General features: G+C 54.1%; 1 protein-coding gene across 3 annotated transcripts; it reads right to left on the bottom strand.

Annotated features, from left to right (window-relative positions):
- Positions 1-593: 593 nt before the first annotated feature.
- On the bottom strand, positions 594-12,884 carry LOC119091976 (Bardet-Biedl syndrome 7 protein homolog). 3 transcript variants are annotated; one of them, XM_037214919.1, is made up of 16 exons: positions 12,858-12,884; positions 12,326-12,471; positions 11,086-11,209; positions 10,667-10,781; positions 10,154-10,283; positions 9,767-9,963; positions 9,104-9,296; positions 8,112-8,196; positions 7,585-7,693; positions 6,134-6,251; positions 5,648-5,800; positions 5,095-5,297; positions 4,396-4,560; positions 3,933-4,042; positions 1,819-2,052; positions 594-1,447 (listed from the first exon to the last, which is right to left on the bottom strand). In XM_037214919.1, the coding sequence occupies exons 2-16, from the start codon at positions 12,425-12,427 to the stop codon at positions 1,269-1,271; spliced, it is 2,217 nt and encodes a 738-aa protein (XP_037070814.1). In that variant the 5' UTR covers positions 12,428-12,471; positions 12,858-12,884; the 3' UTR covers positions 594-1,268. The 3 variants fall into 3 exon arrangements, with proteins under 3 accessions (XP_037070814.1, XP_037070815.1, XP_037070813.1); XM_037214920.1 differs by lacking the exon at positions 12,858-12,884 and adding an exon at positions 12,660-12,847; XM_037214918.1 differs by lacking the exon at positions 12,858-12,884 and having other exon boundaries at positions 12,326-12,645.
- Positions 12,885-16,653: the final 3,769 nt, after the last annotated feature.

The following is a 16,653-nucleotide window of genomic DNA, read 5'->3' as shown; positions in this document are numbered from 1 at the left end:
CACGAGGAAGAAGTCGTACCGTGCGGCGGAGAAGGGCGCAGCGGCGAGCGCAGCGCGGGTCTGTCCGTACTGACTGGCCGCCGCCGGCGCCGCCCGCGGCTCGGACAGCACCCGGGACGGCAGGCCGCGCGGCAGCCGCCGGTCGCTGACGTACATGAACCCGTCGCATCCGGACGCCCAGGTGGCGCTGATGGCACGCACGCTGTCCATGCGCCCGTAGCTTGTCATCACGATGCAGAAGATTCGGAGCGGCTTGGACGGCCGCTGACGCGCGTCGGACGCGGGCGTCGACCCGTTACCGCTTGGGGCGTAGTCTTGCTCCATCTCCACGGGCAATCTGCGAGGGAGGGGGCGGCGAGGACGGGTTATGATTGGAAAGTACTTAAAGGAGACAATCGCCATGGTGGTGCCTACCAGCACGCCCAAAATAAATACCAGAGCGTGGTTCCGAACGACCTTAACCTGTCGCCGACGCGCCACCCTGCTGTGGAGCCCAGCCGTCACAGAACTTCGACTTAGGAGCATAACAGTCTTCATCCTACGCTTGCGTCTTGAGCAGCTCTATTGTTAATCACTTTGAAACAAACGAGTTATTCACGCGTCGATCAATATATTTTCTGACTAGGTGCAGCACGACGCCCGGGTGAGTCTGTCAGACAGCAGCACGCTTGCTCCAGGTGGAGGCACGCAGCTGGTGCGCGGCTAGTAGCAGGGTGGCGCCCATTCTCAGGATGCGAGGGCGGGATCACGACACGTTTATCAAAGGCTTCGAGTGTAATGCAACAATACACATCGCGCTATTCACGCCCGATATCCAATACACATTGAATAATATACACAGCATCACGCCGTAAGCAATGGACGGAAACTCGGACGGAATTGGACGGAGTGGTGAAAAAGTCGCAGAAAATTCTAGCGCGCGCTTCGTCGAACTGGGATCTTCCCTTTCCGCGCACCACACTAGAGTTCTTCCTCGCTGTCCTAGATCTGCAGAGAAACTGAATCATGTGCTGCCAACAGCGATCACGCAATTACATGTTGACGTGGAAACATCGTTCAAACTGAAACGAACACGACCTACCACAAACCAAAAACTGCGATATCTGTGGGAATGACTAGCACGGCGCTACAACTAGATGATGATCACTAACGGAACGAGAACACTAGTGACCCGACTACTACGAACAGGGTGAAAGGATCTGACAACCAAAGTCGGCCTCCCTGACGAAAGGAGGGATCAACAGGTCTCGAGAGGGCCGCGCGCCAATTTATCCGGTGGCGCCACTGGGAGAGGTGGGCGTCTGGCCCCTCCTCGAGCCCTGGGTGAAGAACGCCAGCAGCTTGTTCAGGTCGTAGCTGTAGAGGATGTCTAGCAGCTGCGGCACCTTCGACTTGACGTTCACGCCCTGGAACTTGTGTTTGTCGATGTAAAGATCCGTGATCATTCCTGGAAGAGGGGGAAGCGTCAAACTCTGGTCAAGTAGAACACCAAAGAATGCATAACTGGCGTGCATTACCTCGGGTTCAGGTATGAGTGCCACGTCGAAAATGTGCACCCGTAGAGTATTTCTGTACCACTGCTTACACCAATCACGAACATTCGAACAATCGGTCTTGGCATTCTGACCAGACTACTCAGTCGTGTTTGCAACAAAAGCAACAAACTGCGCGCCAGACGACGCACGCGCACCCACCGCCGCTCCCGAGCGCCACAACCCACCCCCTCCATGACGTGCCGGAGGGCGGCTGCCCCACCCTGACCCCTGGCCGGCGGGCGGCGCGTCGCGGGGCCGGAGGGCGCCGGGGACGCCGACGTACCGTACAGCCGCTCCAGGTGCGCCGGCTGGCGGCTGCTCTCCTCCTGCAGCTGGGCGGCGTTCTCCAGGATGGAGCGGTACTCGGGCGTCAGGAAGCTGGCGCCGGCGTCGTGCTCGTGCGCCACCAGCTCCGACAGCGGCCCGATCAGCGCCACCTTCTTGGCCAGCAGCAGCTGGGCCTCCAGCTTCGGGTGAAGCAGCTGCAGCGTGTGCACCACGCTGCCTTCGTTCACGTCTGGGGGAGGCCAGTCCGGGGATGGTCAGCACCTCGTCCATGTTCTGGTCTGGGGAGAGACTTTTGTCCCCATTTCCAACTTGCTTACTGGGATATCTGAGTCTGGGATAGCTTACTTCGAAAAAAATCGCAGTTCCCAGTAGCACGCACATGTTCTTCATTGTTTGCGCGTAACGAGTCAACGTAAAAACCCACAAATTTACATATTTTCATTGGCATGGACCGCTGCCGACCCAATACATGGTATGACCCACCACCAGTACATGGCACAACAGGGAGACCGTCCCAGCAAGCAGTACGCGTCAGCTGCCCTCTGCGTGAAGGGGCGTCCGGCGCCCCACACCTTAAGGAACGCGGATGAAGCACCCAGCGGTAATAAGGTGTTTGACAGGGAGTTTCTGAAGCGATCAAAACAAACCCGTAACAACCTGTATTCATCTTATCACAATGAACAAAGGTCGAATTACGGGAATTATTGTAATCGAAAAGCCGACCTCACATATCCTAGGCATGCAAAAGAAAAACAACGAGCAAACCTTTCCCACCTCACCACATGGCAAGGGGCGTACTTTTGCTGAATAAGTCAACGAGGGACTGAGCAGGGAGACTACACCCCTTGCATGTGTATCAGAATTGCCATGAAAGCTGACCTTAATACCAAGTTGAACAACGGAGACTTCAACGACCAGAATCGGACTCGCGTGATTAAACATCACCAGCGGGCAAGCTTAACATTATCGCTTTATGTTGTCGTTTTTGTTTCTCAGGTATCAGCAAGAGACCAGTGGACCGTTTTCTGTGTTTTGTTTTCGTTATAAGGTGCATGCCAAAAACTTGGTCCCTTTTTCTGAAGCACTCGTTATCGCGTGTGCGCCCAGTGCAGTCCCCGCCTCTGTTGGCATGCCGCGGCGATAGGTTAGACTTACAGGGCCTGGGTGTCTGGTGCCATCTTACCCCACGAGTCTCATGCTCAATCAAGACCAGCCGTGTCTAACAAAACACCAACAGACAATGTCCTCGTTGAAACATGGCAGAATAAAGGTCAGAGCTGAGTGCCGTAAACAGAGGTTAATGCTTGCAAAACGCCCCATCTCCGAGATCGTCTCAACACCGAAAGGTCGGCCGGGTGGCGAAACATCTCTTTATCGCCTACGGGGAGAATTTCACTTCTGAAGATGAGGCAACCACCAGGCATGATGGAAAAGCCCACTTGCAAGCATTGTAACTATACAGCTTTATAAGTGCGAAAGACTGCTCTAAATTACAAAACTTGCACTTTTTAGTAAATTGATCCCCAATACGTCATCATTTGATGGCGTTTGACATAGAGGGTCAGAGTCGCTGCCAGAATGGTCAGCACTGCAGCGGGCAAAGAGGCTAATTTGTGGTACTTCATACACCGCGAGATGGCTTTAGTGGTCTTGGCATCCACGTTTATAGTATTAGCGGTACGTGTGTGTTTTAGTTTTTTATTGTGGTTTTCTTGCACCTTTTCCGCAATGCCACGTTTGTACATGGCATCGCGACAATGAACACACAAAGGTTACAGGCCGAGGAAATCATGTGACGTCTCCACGTCATACATGCATGAATTATTTCTAATTTGACGGCGCGAAAAAGTCTCCACAAGTTGGCGTGCGTCCCGCTAAAAAACAACGGGATTTAAGGGTTCAAAAGGTCATAACGGTGAATTGCAGGGATGATCTAGAAAAACTCCGTTCAAATGTGCCACCGAGCCTCCGTCCGCATAACCCTCCTGCGGAGACGAGATGGTTCAGTGCGCGAACCTGTTGCAGCATCTAGTGCTGCGCAGGTGCAACACGCGCGATGAAGAGCTCGGGTATCACCTCAGGAGCTCGCGAAGCCTCCAGACGTCTCACCGCAGTTAATGCTGAGGTGAATCTTCTTTTTGGTGGCCTCCTTCGTCAGCACGTCTTTGATGATGGAGATCGTGGATATGTTGTCAGATTTGAACTCCACCTCACCTTGTCTGGAATTAAACACACATGAATTACTGCTAGGGAATCGATATACCTGACATTTCAATTGGTTTTTTGATTGCTGACGCAAACACGACCAAATGATGTACTCACGGCTTATAAAGCTAAAAGTGGAGATTGCGCAGCCTTTTGGTCCTGTTATAAGCTGTTTACGTTGTGTCCGACTCTGGATAGTCGATGGCAGTCGGAGCGGGTTCCGAACGCGTACACCCCCCTGCAGCACCGCCGGAGCGCGAGCTGACCGACCAAGGGGCGCGAGACCCGCGCGGCGTCCCCAGCGCGCGAGAGGACCGGCGCCGGGCGCGGCACCACCGCGGCCGCGCCGGAGCGGGGCGGCACTGACGTGTACGAGACGTGCAGCATGGTGTCCAGGAAGGTAGAGACGAAGCAGAGCGTGGCCGTCTCCTCGGAGGGCGGCCGGTCGGGCACCTCGGGCAGGCAGAACGCCAGCCAGCCGTGCACCTCGGCGTAGCTGAACTTGCCCGTCAGCGTCAGCCGGTTGTACGGCCTGAGGGCGCGGCGCCACGTGAGGCGGCGGTCAGGACCGACGGCCGCAGCGTTGGCGTCAGAGGCGCGTGTCGCGCCGGGCTTGCAGCGGCAGTGGTTATACTCCGCTACACTGGGACACACTTGGTTGCTCCCAGTTTAGTGCGAACGTTGTTCATGTTATGAAGGAGTAACTAGTCCACAGGGCAGCAAAGTGGGTCACACGTGTGGAAATAGCAGACCAGTCAGCACAGTGGCGGAGTGTAGAGCGCGGCAGTGCAGACGGCACATAGATCACAGCATTTCAGTTTATGTGACACTAAATGGGCCATTATCAGCACACAGCGCAACTCCTCTCCATACCCGGCCCCAGGACCGCCCAGACCCCATCCAAAGCAGGCAGATTAGCAGCCGTTCCACCGCCCACCGCCAGCACACCACCCCACAACCACCGCCCGGCCTCGCTGGCGGCGGCTGTGGGATGGTGTGCTGGCGGTGGGCGGTGGAACGGCTGCTAATATGCCGTTGTGGGGCGGCCACCCCTTCCCCGACTGACCTGTTGGGGTCGAAGCGGTGGGCGCGCATGTGCAGGCTGAGGGGCTTGACCTCATACTGGCGCACCTGGCAGCACTTGGGCTGCAGGCGCGGCGTGACGTAGGCCTGCAGCGTGCCGTACTGGCCCTCGATGGTGCGGATCTTCACCTCCAGACGCGTGGTGTTCGCCTGGCATCGGTAAGTCGCCAGCAAGAAGTTGCCCGTCTGGAAGATGACGCACTGTTCCAGACACACGCTCGTCGTTTCAAAGATGGCCATAACGGGATTTGCAAAAAAGCGACTATTTATATGAAGAGGTGGCGTACAGTGAGACGCGTAGAGGCCGCGACAGAGAGCTGTCGGTCACGGGAATCATCAGGTGCGAGTGTGTGGCATGCTCTTTGCCACCATACGACTCTATGCCCCTGCCAATCCTAACTCAACTGTTTTTATCCATCTCAGCCACTGCTCAGCTTCGTGTACCTCATTCTTAAGCGTGCGTAAGAGCGGCTAAGAACACCACACGGAGACCAAGAGCATCGAGAGACGCCTGGGCGGGCGGGGCGGCGCCTGACCGACTGGTCGCAGGTGCTGTAGCTGACGACGGCCGAGTTCTTCTCGACGTCCAGCAGGTCGACCGGCACGTCGCTCTGCAGCATCACGTTGTCGATTGGCGTCTGCACCTCGACCATCAGCAGGTACGAGGCATCCTCCTTGCTCAGCGTCATCTGCCAGCGGGCGCCGGAGTCAGGCGCCGGGTGCGGAGCGGGCGGAGGGGGCCGCGGTTCGGAGACGGTCCGTGTTGGTGCCCAGACCGGCGGGGCTACCAGAGGGACAGACTGTGCCGTCGCGAAAGCGGCGCGCCCACGCTGGATCATGATGCTTGTGGCTTATGGCCGCGCCGACAGCCGTGCTGTTGTCTCTCCACGGGGACTGAGCAAACGCAGCGGACACGGCGGTACCGCCAGCAGAGCACCCCATCCGTTCACTGCACCGTCATCAAGCACGGGATTGGCCGGCGCGCATCCAGTGACGGCGGCGGCGGGGTGGGCGCCACTCACGCGGTCATTGACGGAGACGAACGGCACGGCCGAGATGCCGCCCAGGCTGCTCTGCGTGGTCTGGTGGTAGCGCTCGCGCTCCTTGTTCACGCGCTCCTGCAGGCTCTCCACGTCAGCCCTGGACGGCGGCGCGCAGGTCAGCGCAGGCGGCCACCGGTGACATGACATCAGGTCAGCACACGACTGATGACAGGCCGGCCTCACAGACGGACGCGGCGCAGTGGCTCAACAGGTGGTTACACACGTGCCCTTCCAGAGAGGGCATTCTGATATGTCCTGCACAAATTCCCGACTATGGCCAGAAATGTCCTCACTGGCCAATCCAACCCACACGTGTTGACCGTTAGTCAATACCAGCGCTTGTTCCTGTGGGCCGACGGACGTTTTCCGAAAGCGGTCGGGTCAGTCCCACACAAGCACCCGAGAGCCATACTAGCAGCAGCGTTGGCGTCCATAGATCGCCTGACATTTTCGCCGGGCACCGAATTGCAAATGAAGCCCACAATAGCCCGTTTCAGCACACCTGGAAATCATCTGTGCCGCTTTCGGCATAAATGAGCTGAGAATGGCTTGGAGCGCGCATGCCATGCATCTATGATATGGTCAGCGGCCACTCTACACCCCTTGACCCCTGACCCGAGCCGACCGCTCCGACCGCCGTCACTCTCCGCCGGACGCGGGCGGGCCGCGTGGGCCGGGCCGCGTACCTGAGCCGCCGCAGCCGCTCCAGCAGCAGCGGGCCGGCGGTGAGCGGGGCGCCGCCGCCAGGGCCGGCCGACGCCAGACCGAACAGCCAGCCTGCCGGCGGCACGCGCACGGCACACGGTGACGGCACGCGCCGGGCCGGCCAGCACGCGGCGACGGACGGCGGTACGGTGCGCGGCGGCGTGCGTGGGGCGTCACACTGGTGGGCACGTCGGACAGCGAGCGGCTGAAGTGCGCGGAACTACGACAGTGACGAGACAGCGGTGCGCTTTGGACATGCTAGTGACAGAGAAATAGAGAGAACAAGAGCACGGTGCGATAGCAGACTGCAGATAGTGAGCGCCAGGCAGTGAAGGCGTAGGCATTCTGGGGGGATTTAAATCCGTCGAGCTGCGCAATATAGCAATGGAGGAGAGGGGCACCAAGTTTTTATTAACATCTCGATGCACCATGTGCGAATCATGATCGCGTCAATGCCAGATCGGGCGACACCATATTCCCCAGCGCGTGACCAAAACGGCGGACGGACTCAACCGCACAACGTAAGTTTTCACAAATACTGAGCCGTACGGATCCGACGAATCCCATGGTCGGATGAGTGCCGATGAGCATGACGTGCAACCACGAGGGAGCCGGTGTGGGTGCACGTGTGGGTGCAGGTGTGGGTGCCGGTGTGGGTGCCGGTGTGGGTGCCGGTGTGAGTGCCGGTGTGGGTGCGGCGGGCGGTGGCGCCTAGCGACAGCCACCTGAGGTTGTAGATGCGCTGTTTGGCCTCGGCTGACAGCGAGATGACGCCCGGCTCCACCTCGTATGCGTGCCGGTCGCGCTTCTCCGAGGAGAGGCCAAAGAGCCAGCCTGCCGGCGGCCGCCGTGTCAGCCCCGGTGTCCCCTGACGCGGCTCCGCGCTGCGCCATGCCGCGCCGCGCCACGACGCGGCGCCGTACCGTGTCCTGACGCCGTCAGCGGCCCCGCCGGCACGTGCGGGTACCGGCGCCCGCCCAGCGCGACGGCGTCGCCCGCACGGTCTGCGTCGTGCGCGCTTCCGAGCGAGCATACAACGCGGAGGCGGCTCTAGTAGAGCTGGCGGGGAGTGAGGCATGCTGAGGACGGCACGAGGAACGCGTCCCGCGCAAGCGTGCGAGCCTATGCTTCGCCCTCCGGGAAGCGCGGCGGGGCGTATCATTTCGTAATCGAGATGACTCGGACTCTGATTGTGTTGCGCCAAGACAAACGGGTGGTGAATCGGAGCTGCGAGTTTGAGCCTGTGGCTGACCTGAGTACGACGTGACCAGCACCTCCTCGTAGTCGGCGTTGCTGACGTGGCCTCCCTGCACGGAGGTGACACTCTCTGTGCCCGCCTGGAGACAGGTCATAGCAACGTGTCATAATGGTCACCGCTGTCTCGCAGCACTTCTCCTTGCCGTTCCGGATCAGTGCGGGCTGGTGAGAACGCCTTCCAGCGGCTGCAAGGGCACGGAACGGGTCGGAACCAATACCTAGTCACTACAAAGGCAGATGTGCGCCATCAGTGCGTCGCAGTCAGCAGCATCGGCACGGACCAGCGTATTGCTGGCAGCAGCGGCAACCAGCGATGACTAATTCGATAGTCGCTTGGCATTTCCACCACTCCTGAGCTTACCGTGATGCTGCTGACCGGCAGCACCATTTTCCGTCATACGTGTCGCGCGCCTTTCGCCGCAAACAATACGTCTCGTGTGCTCCGTGCGCACACTAGACACGTGCCGCGATCTCACCCCACCCATCCCGTCCAAGTGCCGTCCAGTGGCCGGCCTCCCGTCACTACAGCAGCGCCCCGCCGCCGAGCCACGCCGGTGCACTGGAGCTTCCACTGCTGCCGCCGCCGCGCACCCGACCAGCCTCGCACGCGCGTCGGAACCCTGTGGCCTCGTGACGCGCTCCGCAGCTGCGACCGCCACCCCAGCTTGCCTAACTCCCGCGTGTCAGTCGCGGCGCGGCCCCTGTTACCACCCGTGACGCTGGCCAGTCTGGGCAGATCGGGCCTGTGGTCACTGTCTTAGACCCCAGCGGTGTCATCAAAACGAAAAATGGTCGCCGCGCGTCGTCGCGGTGCTGGGGAGCACCTACGACTACAGATCACGGAAGCGGCCGGGTTACCGGCGTCAGCCGGAAGTCGGGTCCTCGTCCTCCACCCGCGTGAGACTCGGCGCCGCTACCAACCGCACTGCGTCGTATGTCGCTCGTCGGTCGTCGGTCGTCGTTCGTCGCTCGCCGCTCGTCGCTCACGTATGTGTATCGGAGCGTGGGAGCCGCCTCCTCTCCGTCGTCGTAGCTGTAGATCTGGACGGAGCCGTCGTCCCTGCCCACGATCAGGTCGCGCACGCCGTCGCCGGTCATGTCGAAGTGGTCCATGCAGACGACGCCGGCGCGGCTGGCCTCGCGCACCGGCTCCAGACACCACTTGTTCGTCGGCTCGTTCCTGCCGGCCGGCGGGGATGACGTGATGGGGCGGGCGCGTACTGGCGGTCCGGGACAGACAGCAGCTCACGCAGCCTCGGGGTGTGTGGCTTGTCTTATCGAAACGTTTCCATCGGGACACGATTATTTTTCGATGAAGAGGTGTCAGAACGGGGCATTACGCGGACAAATCAAGCGACACAACATTTTCTGACAGCAAGTGGTTTGTTTACAATCATGTACACTCATAGCAGCTGATGGGAAGACAAACTCGCCAGCGCGATGGGCATCAACCTAGCCAGGAGCGGAATTCGGACGCAACCGTCTCAGCGCCACCGCGCCGACACACTCCCCGCGGCATGGCTAGCCCGGTGGGTCGCACCGCTAGCACCAGCGCCCAGCACCGACAGCTGGCACCTGCGGCAGGCACCAGCGACCGGCACCAACGGTCGACACCTCCTCCGCCGGCACCGGCAGCAGCGCGCGCCCCACCTGCCGATGCAGACGCAGCCGATGGCGGCGTCGGTGGTGCCGTACAGCAGGTACTCCGAGGTGGAGCCGCCGTCGCCGTAGAAGAGGTGCAGCGTGGAGGGCGGGCCGGCCACCTCCACCGGGTAGCGCACGCCGCTGCCCTTCATCACGCGCAGCGTGCGGTCCCGGCACGCCAGCACCGGCACGAACGAGTTGATCTGTTGCCGCCGGCGGGGTCGGGTCAGGGCGGCGACGGCGGAGGGAGCAGCCGAGGGAGAACGGAGGGCGAGAGGAATCTCAGACGAACAGAGGAGAACGCATGAACATCAAACACCGCGTTAAGTCGAGGCTCCGATGTGGGGGATCAGTCACTTCAAACATATACCAGCAGACTAGCAAGAGCCTCACCCTCTCTGCAGGCAGTGAGATGACATCCGTGATCTCTTCCCCACTCAGGTAGTAGTTCGTGTCTTCACAGTCGTAGAAGTGGTTGTAAATGAAGCTGCTACACACCAGCAAGTTGCTGCCACTGATATGGCTGAAATGAAGTGTGCTGTGTGAGGTAAAGGTAAATGGACAATGGAAATGCAAAACAATTCATTCCTTTCTATCAATATTTGATGCAAAAGGTGAAAGAAAACATTACTGTATATTTGCAAACTGTTTTTCATTTTTTGGAGGTTCTTCTAAATGTTACAAGCCAGGATGCAGGGTGAACAAATACCACTTGTGAGTTGGAGCCCTGTTCCCTGGTCACAGCTGAACTTTCCAGTCAGTTAGACCAGTCAATGCTCCCTGGAACTCATACCAGGTACTTTGGAATAACCAATCCAGTATCTTCCCCAGAGCCTGGAAGTGGTTTAGAAATGTGTGAAGCAATTAAGTGATTTTGGCAACATGCACATGAGTCAGCACACTTACATGGAATGGATGTCATCAGTAAGGTTTGTTTCCAATCCAAGGAACTGCTTTCCCTTTCTTGTGTAACCCATGACAGCATTGCCAGCAGAGACAAAAATCTTGTCCTTGACTGTGCCTGAAAACATGCAATGGAATGAGGACCAGCTGACAACCAGCATGTATGACAATCTGTACAATGCACAGTTGACCGCTTAGTTCCAGCTGCAACTGCATAGTTTGCTTTATTTAACCCTAAATTACTACACACATTTGGACACATGCAAATCAGATCAACATACAACCCAATTCCAGACAAAAGAAGGTACACTTAATAGTTTTTGTCATACAATTCCTACCTGCTAGGAAAGTTAAGTCAATAGATGAGGCATAATTCAACTTTGTAATCCCCATATTGTCATAAAAAATGTCTGAGACCTCACCTAAAGCTCCTCCCAACTGCACATTTGTAATAGGTTTGCCAGGCAGTGTCTTGAAAATCACCTGTAGGTCATTTTTCTTGAAAGAAAACAGCTGTACAACTCCATCCTTGTCTCCAACAGCTACCTGAAGAGTGAGAATAGGCAGAGGTCATGACTAAAAACAGGCATATCCATGTAGAGCTTCACTTGCAAGTTATGAAAAATTTCAGCCTGAGTGGTCATGCCTGTTCTAGCCATCATACTTTTAGGAAACTTATGTCTGTATTCACTGATTAGGGGGGGAAGAGGGGGGGGCATGCTGCCTTCAGCAACAAGAAGCACTTTTTCAATGATGAGTCATCTCTTTACAGACATTTCCTGAAAGTCTGTTTGCCCAAGCATTATCCATCTGTAACTTAATGTAAGCATAAAATGCTATCTATTTCCCCCCAACAACAAATTTTCAAGCTGAACAACACCTAATTACAAAAACATAGGACAAGTCCATTGGAAAACAAAGTAAAACCAAACTTGACAGCACATGGTCTGAGTGGCACCTGAGAAACTGAATGTTGTGGAGGGAAATATGTGCATGTGGTCACAAGATCTTGCATGCAAAGTGTGACTCTGCCTTTGTTGTTTTTTCAAGGAACAGTGTGCACCACAGTGCACAGTGCACAAACAGAACAGAGAAAGCCCTGAAGCCAGCTGCCTGGTGCAGGTCTATATGCCATCATAGACCTGAAACATTTTTTGAAACCAAACTAAAACAAACTGTGGCTGCTACCAAGAAAGCCTGATTACACCATGGAAAGTGCAGATGGACTGTCCAGTTTGTTGTTGCCTATAGTTACACAAAACACTTGAAATTTTCACAATCCTTTAATCACTAGCATACATTCTAAAGGTCACCATTTTAGCCATGAAGATTGCCAAGTGTTGCTCAGCCATGCAAATTCCTTTGTCATTTGTAAACATGCATTTTACTGTTAAAGATCAGTGGACCTCTGTCTGTCAAACTTGTGAAGCAAAGTCCAAATGGAGTGCTAAGGGCAGTTTGTATAAGTTTCCTTGAATGGCTGACTTAATTCACCATATAAGTTTTACTTTTATCATGATGACTGAGCAGATGAACCTTGTTTTGCATGCTCTATCTGTAATCTGCATGAGAAAGATATCCAGTCTAAGTAGCACGCCCAGCACAAATATTGCAGCTATATTGCACTCAAAAAAGGCAGGCATAACATTAGAAAGGACTTACTTTTTGAAGCTTGTTACCCTGGGTTGGTGGCAGAAGTTTAGTTGTCCTCGGCAGAGTAGTTGCAATCTGGGTGTAGTCAATCCGGTTCAAGTTTATATCCATCACACTTATATATTAACCACACATCTACTTTTGTCTGATCTGGTCTGTGGGTAGAACATATATTATGTGAGACACTGGCTGTGGTGGTACATACAGTACAGTTGATATACTTGGATATGCTCCAGCTTGGTGTAGATGGTCCAAACCTGCAATACTGCAGCAAAATGATCTAGTAAGAGACCCAACATAGCAGCATTACTAGTTAATAATTACCAAAAGATGCAAAACATACTCAGTTAGCCTTGGATGCTCGAAAACTTGGTGCTGCATATACAGCAACGACCACACTTTTGTGCGCAAAATATCCCTGCAACACACTCAAAGCACTGGAGTTTGGCGAAGACCATCACCAACAGAGTTGTATGTAAGTTTAAAAACACCATCCAACCAGAACCGGAAAAAAACAACTGCAACATGAGGCGATACTTACCCGGCTGCCGATAACCCTTACAAATCCAGCAGCAGAAGGCAAACGGACAGCACGGAAATATGACGACAATGAGGGGGACTAAATAGCTGGCAAATTTCTTGACAACCCAAAGCTCTAAGTCTTTGCAGCCGATCAGCAAAAAATATTGCCCATTGTATGCCAATTAACCAATGATCTCTTCTTTCGTCGAAAACGGCGACCTTAGGTCAGTTTAAAGTTAACCAAAAAGGCTAAAAACAGAAAACTTAGTTTGTAAACAACCCGATGCACCGATCCTATGTGACAGACCACCATGAAACGCTCACTAGTCGATGTGTTACAGTTGATATCCTATCCTTTGCGGAACATGGTGACCTTCAGTCAGGTCACGTCATTAAAAGTGCCCAAAAGCACCAACATTGGCTACAGACAAACCCATGGTTTGAGCCTGTGGGACCAGTCGGCACAAACATTGACTAATCGATATGTCATTGTGGATAGCTTATCCATTCTAGAAAATGGTGACCTTGGGTAAGCGATAAGTTCCTCCCAATGATGACTGACCTATGAACAGCTCTATTAAACTGAGGCACTAATCATGCTTGAGACGCAGCCATGCCAGAAACTGGCACTGCATCAGCCGATAGCAGTTCCGTGCTGCGACCAACGGCGCGACTTCACACGCATCAGGTATCAATAATTGTCATCCGTATTACCCTGCGTCGAACATAACACTGCACGCATAGTTATTATAGGTTTCACAGTCACCCGGTAGATCGCGCGGCCGTTGCCTACGGGTGCGCGCATCTCGACACGCAAGGTAGGTCAAAGAATGTCAGGTCACCTGACGTCCTTTTCGATCAGCTGTTCTGTTAGCCGTGCTGTCTCAACAAGCAGCTGCGGCTTATGATGGCATTAAAACCAAGTGTTCGCAGTGTCTGCTCGAAATTCTTGAGATGGAACCGCACGGAGAGAGGTAGGACGTAAGTCAAAGACAAAAGTCTCTAAGGTTGCTGCAACACTCGTCCAGAACTAAGCGCTAACAGAGACTCCCTGGTGTTTTACGCACCAGCCAACCAATCAAAGAATGCCATTCGGCCGTCATTTACCGTGGAGCATTCCACTTCAGCCAGCCGACGTGCGCCGACGACAAGCGTTGAGCGCGCAAATAAAATAGGTATACAGGTGTAACCTAGATCGCATCCGGTATGCAGGGACTGGAATCGCGTTTGAACTAGATGTGTCCTATGGGGCTTACAAATTGTTCTGCAAGACCAGCTACATTAATGCATTCTAGTTAACGTTGTCAATTCTGTTCAGTATTTTAAATAGTTCGAGGGGTCACTTGAGACCACCGCCTTACGCTTCCTATTCACTTTGAAGACATTCTGCACCGCTGCTCACGCCGACTTGGTGTCATTAACTGAATATCAGGTCATACCTAGGGTGGTGATTGGCGCATATTTCTAACCCTTTACATTACACCCCTTCGATCGATCTTGGACTACGTGCGTTTCTGTTTAATTATATACCTGCCTCCCAAGAGGCTGTCCAGAACAACGCCCTTCGGGTCGTTACTGGTGCCCTTCGGACACCACCAGTTGCCAACCAGCCGACTGACACGAACGTGCCCGGCAATCCCTCAGACGTAACCTACAGCTCCCTCGCTGCTACACCTGTGCGTCATCGTGCCCTTACCACCCCTTCCGTGTGATACTAAACAACCTACCAGCTTGTAGAAGAGTTCCCCACAAGTGCACGAATTCAACGAAAGACCTCCTCCACACCCGCTCCCTTACTCTTTTTCCCGACGTCACAGCTCCATTCCGTCTGGAACGATTGGATCGTTTCCATAAAATCCCTGTTTCCCATCATACAACATAGCACGAAACACGAATGCCAAAACGTTAACATTCTTGCGTTGGTCGGGGGGGGGGGGGAGTTCCGAACGGAAATCCCTCCACTCCATTTCAGCCTGGGATCCGTTACGCCGATTGGAGTATCTGAGCCAATTTTTTTACCGTCTTCGGCGAGAAGGGATCTGTTTTTTTGCGCCAGTGAAGACCCTGCGTTGATCCGAGGCCAACTGGCCAGGTCAGAGAGTCTCCCACGTCAGAGAAGGGACACAAGTATGATGTACCCCTCTAAGGGCTTCCGGATTAATCAGGGGCCCCGCCACCGTGTCACCAGAATGAAAGCTGGCAGCCACCCCGCACTGGGATGGAATCGGACCCTGGCCATTCAGGCTCCGGCTGGGAACGATTATGTACCCTTGTGTGCCACCTATGGGACAGCGACTTACCCGGAAAAGGCGAGGAATCTCCTCAGTTTTCAAAATGACGGACCGAAACGAGGTCCAAATGAATTAGGCCTATCCACGTTTGCCCAAGGACTTCCTTCCTTTTTCTGAATCGGCCAGTGAAACATTTCACGTTAAAAAAACGTTTTGAGGTTGCGCGCCTAGGAAGAAGAACGCCGATGGCCGGGGTAGCAGTTTACGTGAAACCAAACGGTCACTGTAGATTACACCAGGCGACGAGTGCTGGACGCATCAGAACGACCCTCGTGAAAAACGTTTCCGAAAGTCTTGGAATAAACTCGCAAAATTTGTGGATTAAAATGGAATGCACATTTAACTTTTTAACTACTAGGATGTCATCTGAACGGATTAACACGTTCCAACATCAGACTTCAAACCCGTTCACGCTGCTGTAAATGCCAATCTGTTCATGTTATTAACGTCCGTACATACTGACCCGGACTTTCTAAACGCACAGGTTTATTTTCTACAGCGTTACAAGGCACCTCCTTCATACACGCCATCATTCTCGTTCACCCGGGGGCTGTAGCCTGGTGTCAGTCTTGTGGCCAATACCGCACGACCTGTTGAGACTGCAATGCCCGGCGTCGGATTTTTGTTTCGAAGACTTGCAGGCTTGCATGTTCATAATTTGGTTACATCATGTCTTATAACTCGATCCTGAAGGAAGGCTGAACATCCTCAGACGAGCATGTCTCGCCATGCTAATACAAATTTTTCACACACTTTCGATACGCAAGTTAAGTTCACAGATTCCTCAATATATCTGTAGAACCCAAACGAATTCTGCCGAAGCCCCTAAATGCTACCGATTTAGAAAGAGTTCACTGCGCTTTTGTAAAATGTACAGCATCGACAGTTGATTCCATGCCATACAACCATTTTGGTACTGTTCCTTGAGTTCACTGACTTCAAAATGCAAACAGAATTACATCTTCCCGTGGTTTTTGGTTTCTACTCCTGTTAAGGGAGGTAAATTCGGCGTAAAACAATTGAAGACGCGTCCCCTCTAAATCAAGTGGGACCATACCCGGGGATTTTTGTTTTGTTTCGGGTCGGATTTTTCATCATTGGAGGGACCTTTATTAACCCTGTGACCCATCCCTTATCAATACTCTGGCCGTGTTACTGAATATGGCCTACCCGATTCCACACGCATAACACAAACAAGGTTGGCTGGTCAGGCTTGTTGAGCCGAAAGGGAATTTTGTTTCCCTTCATTACTGCGATGAGGCGGATCTGATTTCAGTTTCTGTTGTCTCCGCGCGTGTTTGTTGTTCAACACGTCTGTTTTGTAGTACGCGTATGTGTGCTTGTAGGGAATATGTATCTGTGTCGTAATCGCCTCTTTCGTCGCTGTGCAGATTTTCTGACACTTTGTGTTTGCAACGGACATAATGAGCCAGTTAATGATCTTTGCCGCACCTAATTGATCAGGAGTAACTTTCCCCTCCGGCAGCATAGCTCTAGGTTGACCTGGGTAGCAGAAAGAAGGAA

The sequence above is a fragment of the Pollicipes pollicipes genome, unplaced genomic scaffold (genome assembly GCF_011947565.3).
Source record: "Pollicipes pollicipes isolate AB1234 unplaced genomic scaffold, Ppol_2.1 Scaffold_3447;HRSCAF=4054_pilon_pilon_pilon, whole genome shotgun sequence".
NCBI lineage: Eukaryota > Metazoa > Arthropoda > Thecostraca > Pollicipedomorpha > Pollicipedidae > Pollicipes > Pollicipes pollicipes.
This window is presented reverse-complemented; position numbering and strand designations above follow the sequence as displayed.